At 33.2% G+C, this 20,021-nt stretch overlaps 3 protein-coding genes across 3 annotated transcripts; 2 read left to right on the forward strand and 1 right to left on the reverse strand.

Annotated features, from left to right (window-relative positions):
• Positions 1-6,699: 6,699 nt before the first annotated feature.
• LOC133187609 (lectin BRA-3-like) lies at positions 6,700-8,509 on the forward strand. Its single transcript, XM_061323028.1, has 4 exons — positions 6,700-6,769; positions 6,947-7,032; positions 7,545-7,632; positions 8,265-8,509. Exons 1-4 carry the CDS (start codon positions 6,700-6,702, stop codon positions 8,507-8,509), a joined length of 489 nt encoding a protein of 162 aa, XP_061179012.1.
• Positions 8,510-8,592: 83 nt separating this feature from the next.
• LOC133187610 (C-type lectin domain family 17, member A-like) lies at positions 8,593-12,160 on the forward strand. Its single transcript, XM_061323029.1, has 5 exons — positions 8,593-8,623; positions 10,513-10,595; positions 10,784-10,871; positions 11,340-11,571; positions 12,090-12,160. Exons 1-5 carry the CDS (start codon positions 8,593-8,595, stop codon positions 12,115-12,117), a joined length of 462 nt encoding a protein of 153 aa, XP_061179013.1. The 3' UTR covers positions 12,118-12,160.
• Positions 12,161-16,152: 3,992 nt separating this feature from the next.
• Positions 16,153-16,983, reverse strand: LOC133187611 (putative nuclease HARBI1). The gene has a single exon (XM_061323030.1). It carries the CDS (start codon positions 16,981-16,983, stop codon positions 16,153-16,155), a length of 831 nt encoding a protein of 276 aa, XP_061179014.1.
• Positions 16,984-20,021: the final 3,038 nt, after the last annotated feature.

The following is a 20,021-nucleotide window of genomic DNA, read 5'->3' on the forward strand; positions in this document are numbered from 1 at the left end:
AACAATAAACTGTAAAATTTGAAAATACACTAGAAGTGTTATTGTTTCCTTTCGAAACAGTGTACAGATTTAAGATAAAAAATTTACAACCATAATCTTCATGACACTTTTATTAACTAGAGCCGAGTGGAAAGATAATCCTTGATGCACAAGACGTTCCGACGTTGCAAGACGATATATTTATACCAAAATGTTTTATTCAGCCAACATTCTTCTCCAAAATTGGCAGCTATATGTAAATTAGATTTCTGTTGCCTGATGTAAAATTAATGGTATATGAAAACTAACTTCTTATTTATCTTTCCAAAGCAATACAGTGTACACATGGTTGGGTTGGGCATAACACCAAATGCTATTTCCTTAGCAATACTAAAGAAAAGTACACTGATGCCAGCGTAAGTGCTTTTTTTCTTGAAAGTATAATTGATATTAGAAATAATTCTCACTATTAGTCCCCTACCGCTGAAACCGGAGGGGACTATAGGTTTCCTCTGATTCTGTCTGTCTGTCTGTCCGTCTGTCTAGCTGTCCCTCTGTCTGTCTGTCAGTATGTCTCACTTGGTTTTCCGCACTTTTTCCTAAACGCTTGCAGATATTGAGCTGATTTTGGTATGTGAGTGTATCTTGATGAGTTACAGATCAAGTTTGCATTTCGTTCCACTTCATTGACTTTTGACGGAATTATGGCCTTTTCAATTTTTAAGGGTTTCCCTAATTTTTTTTTAAAGACTTTCAGATATTGAGCTGATTTTTGGTATGTGACTTTACCTTGATTTGTTATAGATCAGGTTTGTATTTTGTTTCGCTTCATTGATTTTTGACAAAATTATGACATTTTCAATTCTTAACGGGAACCAGATTACACTTGCCGGTAGGGGATTAGTATTGCTAATGCAATACTCTCAGAATGCTTGTTTCAGTTGTTGCCCGCGTGGCGCAGTTGTTAGAGCGCATGTCCTAAAGTCGCGGGGTAAGGAGCCGATCTTTACGTCGCGAGTTCGAATCCCACTGCGGAACGTGGAGATCGGTCGTTCGGATGAGACCGTATAAACTGAGGTCCCGTATCGCAGAAGTTGCATGCTGGCATGAAAAAGATCTCTTACTACTCAATGGGTCTGAGTGCTAATTAAATGTCTAAATTTGCAGCCCTCCACCGGGAAGTAGTGGCGTCTCAATATTAGTGAAAAATTCTCGAAAGGGACGTCAAACAATCAAAACAAGCAAACAAACAAAATCTCAGTGACATTGAAAATGTCTCAATATATTTTTTAGGCCTATTGTCATGCATTTGGCAGCAAATTAGCTGAACCAATCACACAGGACGAACTTCATTTTTTATCCAAAAAAGTTGTTGAAAGAGGTAAATATACATATAAACGCTATTGATACATGTATGTACACACTCGTATATGATCTGTTTTTTTTTTTTAAGAAATTCCATTTATTGGTGGATTCAAAATGAAGAAACCATTACTTTTTTATACCATTTGTGTAGATGAAAAACTGTGAAAATACAATACATTAAAAAAACCCTTAACTTTTAATTTGCTTTTTACTATAGGACACGACTCTTCTTTTTATATTGGCGTGAATGACCTTTTTCTCGAGGGAGAATGGGTGTATGCTTACGAAAGGACCCCATTGAAGATCCACCCTCCCTGGATCAACGGGCATGCTGATAATTTTCATGATGAAGATTGTGTGGAGGTGTACTCCGGCCAACAAGGGAAATGGTCGGACGTTCAGTGTACCACTCAACTTTATTACATCTGTGAATATGACTATGAGTAAGAATTAAAATTTGTGAACATATGCTTTTAACAATGTCCATTGTTGTAGATAGAGATGATTTATTTTTTACTTTTTAAACTTTTAAATTTCTTTTACAGTGCAGAGCCTATGATAGTTGGAAGAAGAAAAACAATTTACTCATAAAGAGGTCATAAGAATAAACTAAAAAAAAATATAATATCATCTTTATTGTTTGTATATTTCTTTGAGACCTTTTTCACTTTATATATTTTGTAGAAATCATCAAAAGGTTACACTGTCATGATTTGCTCTCAAAATGCCTAATGCAATTGATATCAATTATCTAAAGATAAAGGGTCTAGAGCGAACATTTTATTTGTACATCCAGAACCTATAATAAATATACTTAGTTTTGAATTTTTAATTATGATCATATCATTATTATTTGAGTTTTGACTAGAGAAATGATATTATCAGTGAACGTAGAATGAAATACAAGCCTATTAACCAGCATGGAAATCTAATTGTGTGCAAAATAAATTATGCCAAAAATAAATAAATAAATAAATAAAAAAAAAATTAAAAAAAAAAAATTTAAATGGATTTTAATCCCATGAACTTCAATAACCAGAAACTAACTAGCTAGAGCAGACTAAATTGATGTTTGTAAGTTAACTTTTATTTGTTTTGTTTCAAATTTATCAGTTAGGACGAATCAACCATTTGACACTAAGTGATACAATTTGAAAAGAAATGCAGAGTTACTGTAATAACGATTCCTAAGGATGAGCAACACAAATGGAAACTTTGAAGTAGATAAGCATTTGAGCATAGGATTGAATCCCCTTCGTGGGTTGAGGTATGAGTCCATAAATATCACGATCATTGGTTTACCTTGATTTGAGGTTGTGCCATTGTTTGGGTTCATTGGTCAACGGACAGATCGGTAGCCACGCGTAGACGGAAAGGGGGTGGCAGATTATCCAACAGTTAAGTACATTTAAATGGACATGATATACCGTTCAAATAAATAAATAAATAAATAAATAAAAACTAGTAAAATGTTATTGATAGATTAAGACATAAAGGTTACTTAGTAGAATAATATATTGATAACAAAGAAATGTGGTAAACAATAGGTTTGCAATCTAATTTTCATAATTACTCAAGAATTTTACAATCATAGACAGTTCAAGGCCCTGTTAGTCGCCCGCGTGGCGCAGTGGTTAGAGCGTCTGCTCTAGATTCGCGAAGTAAGGAGTTGATCCTTACTTCGCGGGTTCGAATCCCACTGTGGGACGTGCAGACCGGTCCTTCGGATGAGACCGTATAAACCGAGGCCCCGTGTCGCAGTAGGTGCTGGCACGAAAAAGACCCCTCACTGCTCAATGGCTGTAAGTGCCGAGTATAGGACAAAATTTGCAGCTCTCCACCGGCAAGTGGTCGCGTCTCCATAGGAGTGAAAAATTCTCGAGAGGGACGTTAAACAACATACAATCAATCAATCAATTAAGGTCCTGTTAAGATCGATAACTGGTATGTCCCCACAGACACCAATGATAGCCTAAATGGTCATCTAAATGGACGCAAAAGAGTTCATTAAATATATATAAAAATTTAAAGCCATTCCACTTTTAATGTAGAACTTAGGTCATCTTTTACAGAACTTGGGGATGCAGTTTTCTTTGGAAGATATGTCAATAAATTTTTCTATGTTCAATAGAGTTTAAATCTGGCGGTTTAATGGACAAGGCAGAACATGGTGCTGTGGCTTTGCAAGAATGTGCTTCTCAAACAAGCCATATGTGGCTATGAATTGTCTGATTGAAATACACCTCAAGGATGCTGCATTATAGGAAAAGCATGTGCAGGCAGGGCAACGTCAGAGTACGTTTGTGCTTTCAAAGTCCTTTATTTTATTGTAAACAATATTTTATTCACATAAGTGAATAGGATTGGGCAACAGGCTCAGCCTATTTCAGCCCTCTCCCCATTCCTTTGATGACCTTTGAATATGAAGCAGATCAGTCCCTTTTGTAAACAATACCATTGCTTATATCATTACACCATCAAATCCAAAATCCTCCCTCATGCACTCTGACTATTCCATCAGGTGATGCAATAAAAATTTCACCGGCACACTGTGACGTCTCTATATGAGTGAAAAATTCTCGAATGGGACGTTAAATTTTATAATCAATCAATCATGGGTGTGGCCATCATTGTGGAACGGTGATGAAGATTATGCAGCCTATGAAGCTGATGTCACGCGTGGTCTGCCATATTATTGGCGATCATTTGTTGTATAATGCTGTTGGTATCTTTTATAGGTGAGATATGGTGTTTATGAAACATTCAAACTTCTTGCAATTGTTGACTGTGGTGCACCAGTTTCCTGTCGCCCAACTTTCGTTTTGCGATATTCATCATTCAGATGCAGCATTTCTAAATAGCGTCAGTTTTCAAAAATACAAGAATAAAAAGATCGAGAACGAGTTTTTGAAAGACCTTTTACACCTGAATGATATGGATCAGAAAGCAACAAAAGAAAAGTGTTAGAAAGACCAGATTTTAATAAACTGTAAAATAAGGTCTTTTTTGTTTGTTGCTACTATAGAATGATTGTCAAGTTAACAATATCGTTTGAAAATAATGAATTTTACTCAAATAAATCATATCCATTAAAAAATGACACAACTATTTATATATTATTCAAAGCATTATTCCTATTATGCGTTTCTTTTTTTAACAGTGTATTTTATTAGTCTAAGATTGACTGTCGTCGGAAGAGTTTTGGTTATTAATTGTTTGAATATAGAACATAAAATTATTGAAATGAATTTTATTTAAAAATTTCGAAATAAAATTTTGTTTCTGTAATATCAAGACTAATTCTTATTTAAGTCATTATTTCATCATATTTGATATCAATAAAATTAACAGAAAGAAAATAACTATTTCTTATCTATATAACTATAACTAATCATATGTAGATGAATAGGCAAGTAATATACTGTGTTACGTCTTGTTAATCTGAGTGAACTTAGGGCTAGATCCAGTATTACCGAGGGAGATTTCGAACCATATCAGCTGTCATAATATGGTAATTTTTTTTTCTTAACAATAAGGTAACTGGCCGCTCATACATTAAGCCGAAAAATGACAATAAACGTCCTTCAACTTAGACACCATAAACCTGTTACAAGTAATCGTTAGGAAATAAAATATGGAGATAATAAACAGTATTCAAGCTCAAAACGATTAACCAATTGAAACAATACAAATCAGGAGCAGAGCAAACTGGGCCCTCTAAAAACATCAAGGTGGGGTCAGGTGTCATGGAGGAGTAGGCATCCCCTGTCGAGTGGGTACAAACGTCGTGTGCTCGTCATGATCGGACAAACGGAAAAATCCGTAGACAATAATGGCCTATCTATGTATGAAAAAAGTCAGTCAGCTTTCGACTTAATGTCAGTCTGTAATTGCTGATTAGGTCATTGTATCGACCAATTTAAACGAGACTGTTGATATCTTTGTTTCAACAACTTATTTGTCAATAGCTTCTCTCGTTTTAGAAATTGTTTGTACATGTATATGGAGCATGCTCTTGTGTAACGAATCACTACCACTATGAACATTTAAAAAAAAAATATGTTCTTTCTCTTCCTAACTACGTACATGTATCTATATCATGACGAATACGTGAAAAAGAAAAAAAAATGAAGAGACACTAATTAACCTAATTAAAAACATCAAACAATACAAATGTGTAAATTCCAAAGGTGGGATCAGGTTCCTAGAAGGAGTAAGCATCCCCTGTCGACATGTCACACCCGCCGTGAGCCATATGTATTGATCAAGTAGACATAGCTAATCCATAGTCAAGTTATGTATAAAATCAAAGGCCTGTCAATTGCTTTGAAATGTGTCAGTCGAAATACGACCCAATGATAAATTATATTTGCCTACAATGTTATTATCGAAGGAAAAAATTAATAGTACCTTCTTTGTCATGCATATTCAATTTTAAGTCCATACGTGCAATAAATATTAAATAAATATTATCATTTAACTAAAAATTTTTAATAGATATTAAAATGAATATTTGAACACATAATCTAATTTGGAACATTAGAAAATTGATGCATATATATATATATATATATATATATATATATATATATATATATATATATATATATATATATATATATATATATATATATATATATATATATATATATATATATATCTCAACACGTCTGAGGTCAAAAAATTAAAATCTGATTTTAAAATGGCCTTAAATTAACAAAAAATTAAAAAATATAGAGTGAATATCTTTAAAGAAAGAAATCAAAAATAATTAAGCAAATGAAATTTAATGTACCATATCTTTATTCGTCAGTATTCCCAAAACATTTTGTTGATAGAGGAGACGGGGGTTCATCTGTGAAATCGGACAAATCTTATCAAAAGTATTTCCCGTCCTCGTGGTGCGGAAGGGGAGGTCTTAGATGTACATCTAACACGACACAATGCGAATTTTAATCTTAATGTTCACATGATTCTCCTGGCTACATGTACAATGTAATGTAAATGCTTTATTTTTATATAATACATGTATATTATTATATTATACATTCAGGAACAAATCGAAAAAAAGAAAAACTGTCAAAAAATTGTTCAAATAAGGTTTTATATTTCATAATGTGTTATTCCTTTACATGCTGTATAAATTACGCATCTGATATTTATCACCTCCCTAAGTATTATGTAGTTTAAGCAGATCACGTTGATCATGTTGACAAACAAAGCTGTTTTCATGTTTGGCGGTTTTTGACACCGGTCAGTTTCTTATCTATATACAATCTGACCACGATATACGGCAACGGAAGACTGCTATATACTGCCCTTGATAAGTTTGAGTTGAATGTTCTTCATAGAAGTATGAATATATCTAAGCTTTTTATGGTAATTGGAGTCTACCTGATTTTCTTGGCTTTTGTGTGCACAGAAGGTAAATTTGATTTATGTGCAAAGCGTTAATTAAGTATATCATTTAAATATTGACTGTTTTAGAAATAGGAACGGTGCAAAGCAAAAGCAAAGCTACAGTTCAAGATTGTTTGAGATAAAGAGAAATTTTATCAATAATTAAGGATATAATTGATTTTATGAATTTGATTCTTACTAGCTACCCCTTGTACAAATGGATGGGTATTATATGGAGAGAAATGTTATTTCTATAGTACCTTCGAGGAAACATGGAATGCAGCTTCTGTAAGTTTCATACTACGTGTTGAAATCCATATTTTGTAAGAAAAGAATAAAATATTACATATACATAATTAACATCATTTGATTCTTTTGAATAAGGCAAGAGAAGATGTTTTTTGTCATTTTAAAATTTCAAATTCATTCTACAACTCTAAAAGATAATCATTTAACATTAGTTTCTAAAGCAAAATTATATTGAAAGAGATGTATTTCTATCATTGTGTCTTAAAAGAAAACGCTTTTATTCTTTTTTTTATTCCGTTAAGGTAGTCCTTACCCTAAATAATTTTAACATACAACCCCAGGCAATTGTACAAACATTTATTCAAATCTAAAAATATAAAGTATGATAGTAATTTTAAACCTTGAGATTATATTAAAATTATATATCATCTACTATGATAGAATATTGTTAAGTAAAGGAATATCATAATTTTATTCATCAATTAGCCTTATTACTTTGTCATTGGATAACATAATTGCCGAAAAAATTCTGATGATTTTCTTTCTCGAAGGCTTATTGTCAAGCATTCAATAGCAAACTTGCTGAACCTACAACGCAGGAGGAAGTTGTTTTCCTGTCCCAACAGGCAGTTCAAACAGGTAAACTTTGTTTATCTTATTCAATTTTATTCTTCAAAGACCTTTCCAAAATTTAACGTTCTGGTGAAAGAAAATAGATTAATATGCATTATGCATCAAAGTTTCTTTCCGATGTGAAATTCAAACTATTTCCATTTATTTAAAATGTATGTTTGATGAAAATAAATACTACTTGAGCAATACGTATTCATCACTGTATAGATACAGGTTCGTCATATGACGACAAATTAATTCTTAAGTCATAAACGGTCGACTTGGATTCACTGTGACCTCAGGAATAGTACACGTTCAAAACACTCAATTTATACTGCTGAAGTTTGAAAAAAATGACTCATATCTTGTGTTTAAAATTATAACATGTAAACATTTGTCACAAATAATTATATAAATATAAATAATGAGGAATTTATTTTTGGAAATTCTGTTTTTCACTGGGTTGACATTCCTTCAAATAAATTAGATGTCGGAAACTTACTCATTGCTTTGGTCAATAAAATCATATTTTTTTTCAATTAAATCTAATCTATTTGTCCAAGTGCTTGTTTGTTAAAAAGGTACTGGTCTAGTGCATGATACACAAATATTGAAATACCACGAATATATACGATTATAATTTTTTTTTATTGATACAGTAAACGACAGTACTTATTTCATTGGTGTCACCGACGCTTTTTTGGAAGGAGAATGGGTTTACGCTTCTTCACGGATCCCTCTTAAAGTTACCATTCCTTGGACAAATACTGGATCTGATCACAACCAGGAAAAAGACTTTGTAGCAATAGATACTTTACCACCTGTCAATGGACAGTACATCAAGAAAACCTCAAAAGACACCTCCAAATTTATCTGTGAATACAGTTTAGAGTACGTATCATAAAAATCTATGTGAGACTTCATTTTTTCCTCAATTTTCTTAGTAAAACCAAACGAGAATTTACAAAAATTAAAATTTCTCAACCCATGCCAAATTCACGATTTAAAACCAGTCTGGGTTAGACTGATCTGATTTACTCAGAATTCTGTCCTGTTTGCTGGAAAGTTATACACTTTAATGACCATTGTAAAACCTAGTATACCCAGTTCTTTGTAATCAATTTGCATTTCGCAGAGTTATATCACACAAGTGATTTAAAGATTTAATTCATGACACACACATATTATCCACTACAATAATTAATACTAATGTACTGTAATGCATGTAAATTATCAGTAAAGAAATATGTATCAGCCATATATATAAGGTAATATACATTTAAAAAGATTATTAAAAACAAAAAATACACACGAAAGAAGTATTTTCTAATTTTTCAGAATATTAAAAAAATCTGTTTTTTATTCAACGATGAAAAAGAAATTTCATCTTCTTATTTGAATATGAATTTCACTTACTCATCTGCACAATACTGCATAAAAATGCACTTTAACCAATCCCATTTATGTACAGACATAGAAAGCAAGACTTTTCTCTGTAACATTTCTTTCCTTTTCATTGAGGTTGCTCTTTTACTTTTACACTATTTAAATTAAAATCAAAATTGTGTATACACTTCATTTATCGACTGTTTTCTCATATTTGTTTCAGTGTGGAACCTGTTTTAGTGATTGGATGAGAGGAAAGAAACAGCTTTTTAAATTTCTTTTATACTAGTTATGTAAAAATGAAAAATAAAGTATTATCTACTAATCTGTGTTTACGTCTGTGAAGGCTAAGGAAAGGAAATAAAGACCGATAAGGTTATTCATGTGGAATGGAGGGGTCAGTAGATGCTTTAGTGATATGGAGATCCACGCAGAGATAAGACAAATGTAATTCTGCCTATCGTAAGATCATGCTGGATATTCGGATTGTTTTTATTTTTATACTTTCATATTTTGCTTACACAAAAGGTAAAATCCATTTTCATTTTAAATGCCGCATGAAATAATAAATATCAATTAACAATACAGTCAACAATTAAAATGTTTTTTGAGAAATATCTTGTCAAAATTTTTGTTGAAATTCATAGTAAATCTGAAGGCTGGTCAGATTGTTTGCAGAAAATCCAATGTAATAGTTTAACTTTTTTGCCAATTATTGTAATGGGAGATTCTGAATAGTGTAGATGAAATATGTTTCTTATACAGTAAAACGCAAGTATAAAGAACTCGTTTGAAAGGAAATCTCGGTTATAAGGAATCTTTCACAAATCCCGTGGAAGACTTTTCACTTTGTTCCTTATAACAGATAAAGAAACCTCTGTCACAAGGAAGTAAAATTCAAGGTATCAGTGACTTCCTTATAACCGAGTTTTGCAATATCGTTTAAAGTCATCATTTCGTAAGTTCTTTGGTCGATACAATGACCTTGTCAGCAAATACAATCTTTCATTAAGTCAAATGTTGACTGACTTTTTTCATACTAATTGTTAGGCCATTATTTACACACTGAATTGTCGACGGATTTTCCCGTTATTTCCCGATCATGACAAGGAGCACACCGCGGGTGTGACCGGTCGGCAGGGGATGCTCACTCCTCAATGGCACCTGATCCCACCTCTGATGTCTTAGAGGTCCGTGTTCGCTCTACTCCTATTTTGTAATGTTTAATGGACATTTGAGCTCGAATACTGTTCGTTATTTCCACATATTTCACTGTATAGGTCATAATAGACTAACGATAATAATTTTAATGGTTGTCTGACGACAAAACTACGAGTGCTCTTAAAAAAATTTTAATGTATTAGGGACATTCCATTTTTCTCATCGTCTATAATGTGTTCATTTCATGAATTTCTAATTAATATACAAATTTTTCTAATCAAATGGTCTTTATGATAAAAAATACTTTTTATACGATAACAAGAACATTTTTAAATATTGAACTTTATGCAAAATCTCCAGCCTCGTGTGCAAACGGATGGATAAACTTCCAAGAAAAGTGTTACTTCTTCGGGAAGACGAAAGAAACATGGTACAGTGCATCGGTAAGCAGTGCTCGTTGTATGATCCTATTTATCCAGCTATATTTATTTTAAATTTTAGTTTTCATTAAGATCAACAGAAAAAATGAAAATACAAACATGAATTTTTACATTTCAAATAATGAAGTTGATAAAGTTAAATACATGTATATTTTATAAAATGCTTAAAATTCATTGTTCCTATTATATAGGCTTTATGTCAATCCTTTGGTAGTAAATTGGCTGAACCGATAACTCAGGAGGAAGTGACATTCTTAGGTCGTCAAACTATGCAAATTGGTAAAAATTTGATTCTTAATATATATGAATTAATTGGTTGGGTTGTCTCGATTTAGAAAAATCTCAGGCTAGTTTAGTTGATTCTTCTTAATTAATAAAAAATTGCGACGTAATAATGATTTGTTAAAGCTTATTGTGTGGGTTGGTGAAGGAATGAGTGCAATTTTTTATGCCTACTTATCAAAAAACTATTTAAAGATTCATAGGTTATTTTCTGTTGGATTTCAATGGTCCCTAGTTTTTTAAAACAGATATTTTCTCTACCATTTTGCGCTTTGCATTTTCTGTAATACACCTCGTTTGATTTGTCTAATTTTTTTTCATAATGAATTTCATCATCTCCTTTGGTATTGATAAAAAGTAGAATTTTTTGCGCTATAACTTTAAAAAAAAATTATTTATGCTAAATCTGTTAAGTAAACGAATTTATGCATGACGACAATATAGTAAATTAAGAGTTTAAATAAGGAAATGATGGAGATTACTACCTTGGCATACATGACATTTTTGTGGAGGGAGAATGGGTGTATGCCTTCTCCAGGAAAAAAGTGACCATAACGATACCTTGGACCCCGGGTGGACCTGATAACTACCACGAGGAGGATTGTGCATTGATAGGATCCGCTCCCGTGTGGCACGGTTTGTGGGGAGATGCACCCTGCTCAAGTGCACAGTACTACATCTGTGAATACGATTTAGAGTATGTCAAAATGTTTCATTTATTTTCCATTTAAGTTACTTGAATTCAGTATTCAGTATTCATTTATTGTACTCATTTTTTTTCCCAAAGGCATTCTTTAAAAAATCTTTAGACTAGGAAATGACATTTTAAACAACGAAATATATATACATGTATTTTACTTATTAAGAGTATATGTTTCATAGAGTTGGTAGATATATCTTTTATCGTTTAAACAGATTGCATGAAATAATATAGGTTATGAATACATGAATATATAGATTTGAAAACTTCACATCACACAATCCAATTCACTTTTCTAATTTATCTGGAAAAAGAGAGAAAATAGGAGAAAAAATATGCCACGGACTAAGAGTATTGGGAAAAAAATCCTCATAATTTTTTAATAATGGTCCAATTTAGTTATTGAATTTAAGAATCTTTCAAAATATTCCTTTCTCTATTTTCCATTGTCGTTGATTATCGATATATATAAGATTATTTTATCAGTAAATTAAGTCTGTGCTTCTACTTTACAGCTTTGGTCCACCAATGGTAATAGGATAACAACAATGGAAATTGTATTATTGAACAATGCTTGAACTACAATAAAATTTTTTGAACATGTTTCATTATAAATTTTAGTGTAATTTCAGTATTTAGTGTACAATTAAACAGTTTAAAGAAACAAAACCCTTTCAGTATCTATCTGTGATTTTAAGTTATACTGTTCTCGCATTGACTTCCTTACAACTTTAAGACTTTTTCAGATGAAATGTGATCATAGCAAAATAGTTAATACCTTCTTCCTTGGAAAACGGTTCACAGAGTTAAAGTATTTTACATTCCTCGGACTATGCACTTCCTCTCCTTTGTGATTGGCAGAAAATGCATGAAGTGAAAATTTTCAAATACGAGGGGTTATTTTCCTTCAGGATATCCGATTGTTTGTTCTTCCTTATTTGATTCCCTCAGAAAATGTATGTACGAGGGGTTATCAAAAAGTTCGTGGACTAGCGCCATAAAATTGAAACCGCTTTAGATACTTCAATGAATTTTAAAATATTTAGTTAGCATCATCTTTTCTATCTATAGATTACACCATAAATCATAAGTTTTATTTTTTAATAAATTGTCAATGTTTTTGTAATCGGCGCAACCTCAAATATGACGTTTCTTCTACTTGAGTGTAACTTAAAAAAAAAAACTCTTTTGATATGAGCATTTGTCATAAAAAATCCCGTTATTTCAGGCATGTGGTACGGCACAATTATTCGTAAAATTTGCAGTTATTACCCCCATTCAATAAGTCCTATGAAATTTTATCGTAAATTTTAAAAAGAGCGTCCAAAAAATTAAGGGCTTGAAAATGACGTTGACGTCTCTTAGTAAAAAATTCTCGAATGGAACGTTGAGCAATATACAATCAAGCAGTCTTTTATATGGTAGGGTTAATTTCCGTAAAAATCTGTTGAAGAAATACAAAGCCATGAACTACTCAAAAATAATACGGCCTGATATACATGTATGAACTTCAGTTTACTGTTTATGGTTGTTGCTAAAGCCGGCAATTATTTGAAAAAAAGCTTTACTTGGCATACTCAATACAAATTGAAGAGGAAACTAAATATCTTTGAAAACATACAAATCGGGATTAGAAACTAGTGAAGACTAATCATAAACCGTTGACTGGCCACACCGGTCGTGGGCCCTTTGTTTTGTCTTTTAGAGACATACCCCAATGACAATTAAGTATGAAAACAATGGCATCACAATGGCAGTTCGTTTTTCGTATTAATGAATTTATTATTTGAATAAAATATTTAACAATTGATCACTGATAACTGGTGTAAAAATGCACAGAAAATGAATATGCAAGAGTAAAAATGTATCATATACTTTTTCTATTTGGATTTTTTCTTTGGACTGTTTCTTGTGGAAATTCTTCAAAATGAAATATATTTTTGCGGCCGATTTGATGCTTTGCATATTACCTTGCATGAAATCTGCTGTATGCATTTCAATTTAATGAATTATTACTAGTCTTGTTTAGATAAGTAGAAGTAGTGGAAGCATATATGATTTATAATTATTTTAATTTTAATTATAATTTATAAATATTTCATGTGACTATAATGCATATTCAGGTCCTTCAGATCCAGAGAAATAGCTATATGTCAGATAATCTTAATGCTGACAACAAACGTGCTTACTAAAACTAAAAGTAAAGATGTACACTCTGTATGTACACAGCGTTCGTTAAGACCGTGTCACACTGTCACGATTTTTGGCTAGGACAGAGTACGAATTGAAAATCGTAGAAATTCGGCGTTCATCGTGGAGATAGTCGTAGGATATCTTCCTAATCTGCAAATCGCCAAACGCGGCAATTGTTTTGAGCATGTTCAAAACAATCGTGGCCACAGTACGATTTTTAAGTATCCGTAGGCGATCGCACAGCCATCGCAATACACTCGTACACATATTCGTAGTAAATCTTCGACATTCGTAGGGCACTCGCGGAACTTCGTAGAACTTCCGACGCTGCGAGTGTCCTACGACTTACCGCGAGTGTCACACGAGTTTCTGCGAGTGTTTCTCGACTCAAAAGGAATGTAGTACGATTTCATGCGAGTATGTTACGAAAACAGGCGATTTACGGCGAGTGCAATACAAGTACCGTGCGAGTGAACTACGAATTAGTACGAATGTACGCGTTGACTATAAAAGAAGTTATCTGATGATTACCCTGTCAAAAATCAAAATGCCTCCAAGAAGAAAGGGAAAGAAAACACAAAAAGAAACTGAAAAAAAAACATGAAGTCCAGAAATTGAAGAACATGGTGACTTGACCCAAGATCCAGAAGAACCACCTTCACAAGAAGGATCAGAACCTTCACAAAAAAAGAGGCGATAGAACCTGAATTTTAGTGAGGAACAAGAGGCAGAACTTGTAGAATGGCTAAAGAACCACCCTATATTTTACAATAAAGGATCAAAAGAATACAAAGATACACAAAAGAAGCAGCGCCTTTGGCAGCAGAAGGCTCAACAAATGGATGTTCCAGGCATGAATTTTACATGGAATTATGCATTTTGGGAAAATTGTTACACCTCTTAATATAGATTTTTTTGTTAATTTACATTACACCTTTGTTTTCATTTTTAGTGGAATATTTACAAATCTGGTTTAAAAGCATGCGAACTATGTATGGAAAATTGTCTCAATATAAATCAGGTGACGGCCGTAAGGAACTTACAGAGAGAGACAAATGGATCAAAGATTCATTTTCTTTTCTATCCAGCCATATAGTTCGTGTAATCAGTAGACAAGCTGTAAGTGTAGGTATCATTGCAATACTTTAAGAGTCAATAATATATCTACTTTTGTCTATCTATATTTGATAAATGCTTTTAATTGCTGTAGTTCCGGAAAAATTTGGGACTGGACAGCTCAAATAGACCTGACATACCTCAAACGATCGATAGTGAAGAGGAAATCGAAAATGAAGAAGACGAGCAAGAAAATCAACCGAGTACTTCTTCCAATATCACTAAAAATCCAAGTTCTACGAAGTTGCCAAGCATGAAGGCACGTACTGCAAAAAAGAAAACAAACACCAGAGATTCGGACATGTTAGCACAACTTAATGATCGAGAGGGTAACGGAGAAAAAGACATTGCAGAACAGAATTGGCGAGCTCGTGAAGTCAGCAGATAATCCCCGCACAGCTTGGGCAAATTGGATGGAGACCATGTTTTCTTATATCCATGACGACTTGTGGGAACAATATCTTCGTCAATCTTTCGACAGTCTCCTTTAGTATTTTTCGGAGTCGAACAGAATGCGACGACAAAGAGAACAGGCCTCAAATCCGACAGGTTTAACATCACTTCAGCAACAGCAAGTGAAGAACAGCGACAAAGTTGTAGAGGTTTTCAACCAATCAACTGGGACACAACACAGCCTCGTTATGACCAACAAGATCGTCCTCAAACTCCTTCCATATTAGTTCATTTCTAAACAACCTTCAATCAGAAATGCCTTGTGATGAATCTAGCCAGCGTGCCGAAAATCAATGATATAGAACACTCAGAATTGTGAACATTATTTTTTTATGCTTTTTATTTGCGTTTACAGATTAATTAAGAAAAACTTTTTTTAGATTTGCTAATTACTCCTTATTCAGGGAATGAATAATTATAAATCATGATCAGTGTTTCATATTATTTTTATCGTTCTTTTTATTACAAAGTACATTGTAATGTAATCATTAAAGTTACTGATAGAAATGCGATTCAGTTGTTCAATTGTCAGTATACATATACATGTTATTACAAGTGTTTGCAATTTAAATCTGTGTTTTATTTTCTAGTTTGTTCAGAGAATGAGTATTAACATTGTTGAATGCTTCACGTTTATTAATAAACAATAAAATTAAAGCAATATCCTGTCTCATTTGTTATATTTACAATAAAACGGCCGTCAGCAGAATCATCAGAACACACATAAAAAATCTTTGAATCATAGTCATTATATCATATCATCTGCCACGGAACCGCCCCTACGGCTGAATTATAGTAGTGCTTCAAGTACAGCCTCTAGATCTTTGCTGCTGAAGTTGCTCGATTGCATCCAACAACGTTGTTCAATTCTGTAAGGTTTGCACATTCTATCCAAGCTTCTGGAACCACGCGATGATTCAGGTCCTCCTGATCAAGATTTTCGTTTTGGAGATTTTGAAATCTCAGTCTCATCAAATTATGAAGACAGCAACATGCTAATACAATAGATGAAATAGCCTCTGGTTCTTGGCGCATAGGAGCTAAAAGGCACTGCCATCTGTAGGGGAGTATTCCAAATGCATTTTCCACAACGCGCCTTGCTCTGCAGAGTCTATAGTTAAATATACGCTCTTCATTGGTGAAATTCCTTCTTGAGAAAGGTTTCATAAGCCATGTCCTGAGGGGGAAGGTGTCATCACCAACAAAGAAAAAGGGGATGTTTCTGTTATCATACGGTAGAGGGGAAGCTTCTGGAAATCCAATATTTTGATTTTCGCTGACATCTTTTAATTCCGAGTTGTTAAATACAGTAGCATCCGAAGCAGAACCGTTTGCACCAACGTCAACCCAAATAAATTTATAATCAGCATCAACAAGCCCCATAAGAATGAGGGAGTGGAACCCTTTGTAGTTGTAATAAAGTGAACCTCCGTTTCTGGGGCATTTTATAGCAATATGCTTCCCATCCAAAGCACCAAGAACGTGGTCCAGGTTCCATCTAACTCTGAACTGCTCAGCAATCTGTTGCCGCTCATCTGTAGTTGTTGAACATGCAATTACTTCATCAGCATATTCCACTATTATACTTTCACAAACTTTACGAACCAGCAAGGAAATCGTATTATGTGGAACTCGAAATCCATACATTAGACTTGTGTATGACTCTCCTTTTGCTAACTACCGAAGTTTTTGAATGATAATACATCCTCAGTTTCAAGTTCTCTCATCAAGCGATCAAAATATCCATACTTAGTACGTCTGGTGATCCATGATCTTATCCAGTATCTTCTTCTTCGCCTATGTGGATGCTCGTTGTGTAATAAATGGGAAATCGCCTCGTCATTTTCTGCAATATTCTGTTTAAGTTCCCCTAAATATTGCAGCAGTTGAAGCCTCCGAACTGTAGCTATTGCCATAATTATCCAACTTCGAAATGATGCTTAAGAATTTCAAGCAACCCTCTTTATATATACTCAAACCATGTATATTCGTATGAACTCGTTATGTGGTCGTCTCTGTTCGTACATTACTCGCCAAAACTCGTTCTGTTATCGTACAAGCCTCGTACATTGTTGAGCGGACATCGTAGTCGTATCGTGACAGACTCAGAAAAATCACCCTCTGTCAAAAAAAAAAAACGCAAGGCTAGCGTGGCGAATGTCGGCGATTTCTGATTTTTAGTAAGTCGTGTAAAATCGTAGCAAAAATCGTGACAGTGTGACACGGCCTTTAATGGGAAACTTCGCGACCTAAAATTCTAACCTAATCGTTTAGTCCATGGAATTTCACTTTGGGATTCTTTGCAAAGTAGAAGATAAATTTTGTGCAAAATGTTCGTTGATCGCACAATGTATAGTAGGAGTGTATTTTGGGAAATTTTGGGTCCAGCTGATAGAATGCATGATGCATACTGATCATATATGAAAATACACGTGTCAAACTGGAATGATTTGGGAAATATATTGGGCGGATTTGTAGAAGCTGTTTTTATGATCTTAAGAACAGCAAAGCTGTAATTTCTTATACATTGTACATATTCTATGTAAGATATGGATTCCTGTTCCATTTGATGTTGATTTGAAATAGGTAAACTGATAAGAGGAAACCTTGAAAAATCTACCAAGAATAATTTACCAACGTATTGCCAATTGAAAATGAAAGAATAGGGATAATTGCTGCCTTAAGCTAACTAATACCATATGGCAGAATCTAAAAAAAAACAAAAAAAAAAAAAACAAAAAAAAAAAAACAATAACACTTTTGATATTTTTGTATTCGATTTTGAAAGATTTTATGTTTAACGTGAAACAATCAAAAGAGATATCATTAAATCAATAAAGAAATTGAATAACATGTTGACGATGTTTTTTTTTTGAAATGAGACAATACATATTAAAATGACTTTTATTATTTTGGTATTCTGATTGTGTATACTTCGCTCCCTCGTGGGTATTTCAAGTACATGTATGACAAAACATATCCACCCCTTTGACTAGAACTAGTTGGCACAAGTTTGAATTATGCACTAAGTACGTATATGGCCTAGGAACTTTGAATGCACTTAAATACACAGTTCTGTACGATATTTGAGGTTTGTTTTATTCATTTCACAAATTACTCTCTTCTGTTTTAGGGAAAGAAGATTCCTTATTTCATCAAAGAAATTAGCAAGCTACGATCCGGTTCTAACCTTTTTTGAATGATATTTTATTTAAAGAAAATATCTATCTACTTTTTTTGGTTATTATCTATTTGATAAATTTAAATGATTGTGAGTTCCTAATTTTTCTATAAATTCTACTCTGAGTGACTCAAAATTAATAGTTTAAAGAATCGCTGTTACATTGAGCTGTTTCAACTGTTGTAAGTTCCGTCTTTGCATTTAAGTGGAAGTGAAAAGGTCTATAAATATCTTAAAAAAAAACATTTAATCACTGTGTTTCTTTCTTGTAAAATTAAATACATGACGTGGCCTCAAGGTCTACTTTACCTAAATTTCATGTATTTACAGGTAGGCTACACTGCACAATCCAAAAGTGTTAAGCTGTTTGTTTTTGTTTTGTAGAATTAAGGTTAAGATTTTTTCCCTTCATATTAGCCCAACGTCTGGCATAATCTTCATCAGAAGTTATAATAAGAATAAAGCTCTGTCGCAATTGAAAGACAGGGGCTCTTTTAAGATAATTGCTTTTATGTCTTTATTTTCAATCATATTAACATGATACATGAGTATGTTGGTGTGATAGTTTTTTTTTTTGTACAAGCTTGTATTACCAAGGGACATCATATTCCGCATAATAGTTCAGTATTTCAAAAGTCAGATCCCTATTAAATTTGAGGATTATTGATGTATTATTCTTAAACTTGAAATGTGAAGATATCGAAAAGTGATCATGCGCAAAAAACCAATTTAAAAATGCAAATTATGAACAGAGCCGACACGGACCGCCGAAAAACAGAAAAACAGAGCCACGAAGGAGTAAGCATCACCTGTCGACCGGTCACACCTTGTACCCGTAGACATGATCGTGTAAACGGAAAAAAACCCATGGACAATTCAGTGTGAAAATGTTGATTGATAAAAGTTCTTCGATATATGTTAATTTCAAAGTGAAGACCACAGCAAGATATCTCTTCTCATGTAGAATTTTTAATTCTGCGTCATAATGAAATGAAAACAAATATGCTAAAATTGGCGTAACTTATATGCAAGTTTACAATGCAGAATAATAAACGAGCAGGTTAATAATAAGCTTTTTGCATGTATTGACATGCTTTTGATATTGCCCAGGTAAATATTCTTCCGCAAAGTGCAAGTGCAAGATGGTTGTAAAGATAAAATGTCATAAAATATCTTATGAAACTGACATGATACATTATTTGTAAAATGACCTAAAATTAAAGTATTTGCTGCTATACAACTTTGCACAATAAGGCACAGGTACAGTCATGGATGTAGAGTAAGATGTGTATACTGCACAGGTACAGTCGTGGATGTTGTTTATAAGCCACGAGTACAGTCAGGGATGTAGAATAAAGTGTGTGTACTGGACAGGTACAGTCGTGGATGTTGTTTATTAGGCACAGGTACAGTCATGGATGTAGAATAAAGTGTGTATACTGCACAGGTACAGTCAGCGATGTTGTTTATAAGGCACAGGTACAGTCAGGGATGTAGAATAAAG

Source organism: Saccostrea echinata, unplaced genomic scaffold, assembly GCF_033153115.1.
Source record: "Saccostrea echinata isolate AGI-Se365-2 ecotype Australia unplaced genomic scaffold, CSIRO_AGI_Sech_v1 ptg000015l, whole genome shotgun sequence".
Taxonomy (NCBI): Eukaryota; Metazoa; Mollusca; class Bivalvia; order Ostreida; family Ostreidae; genus Saccostrea; species Saccostrea echinata.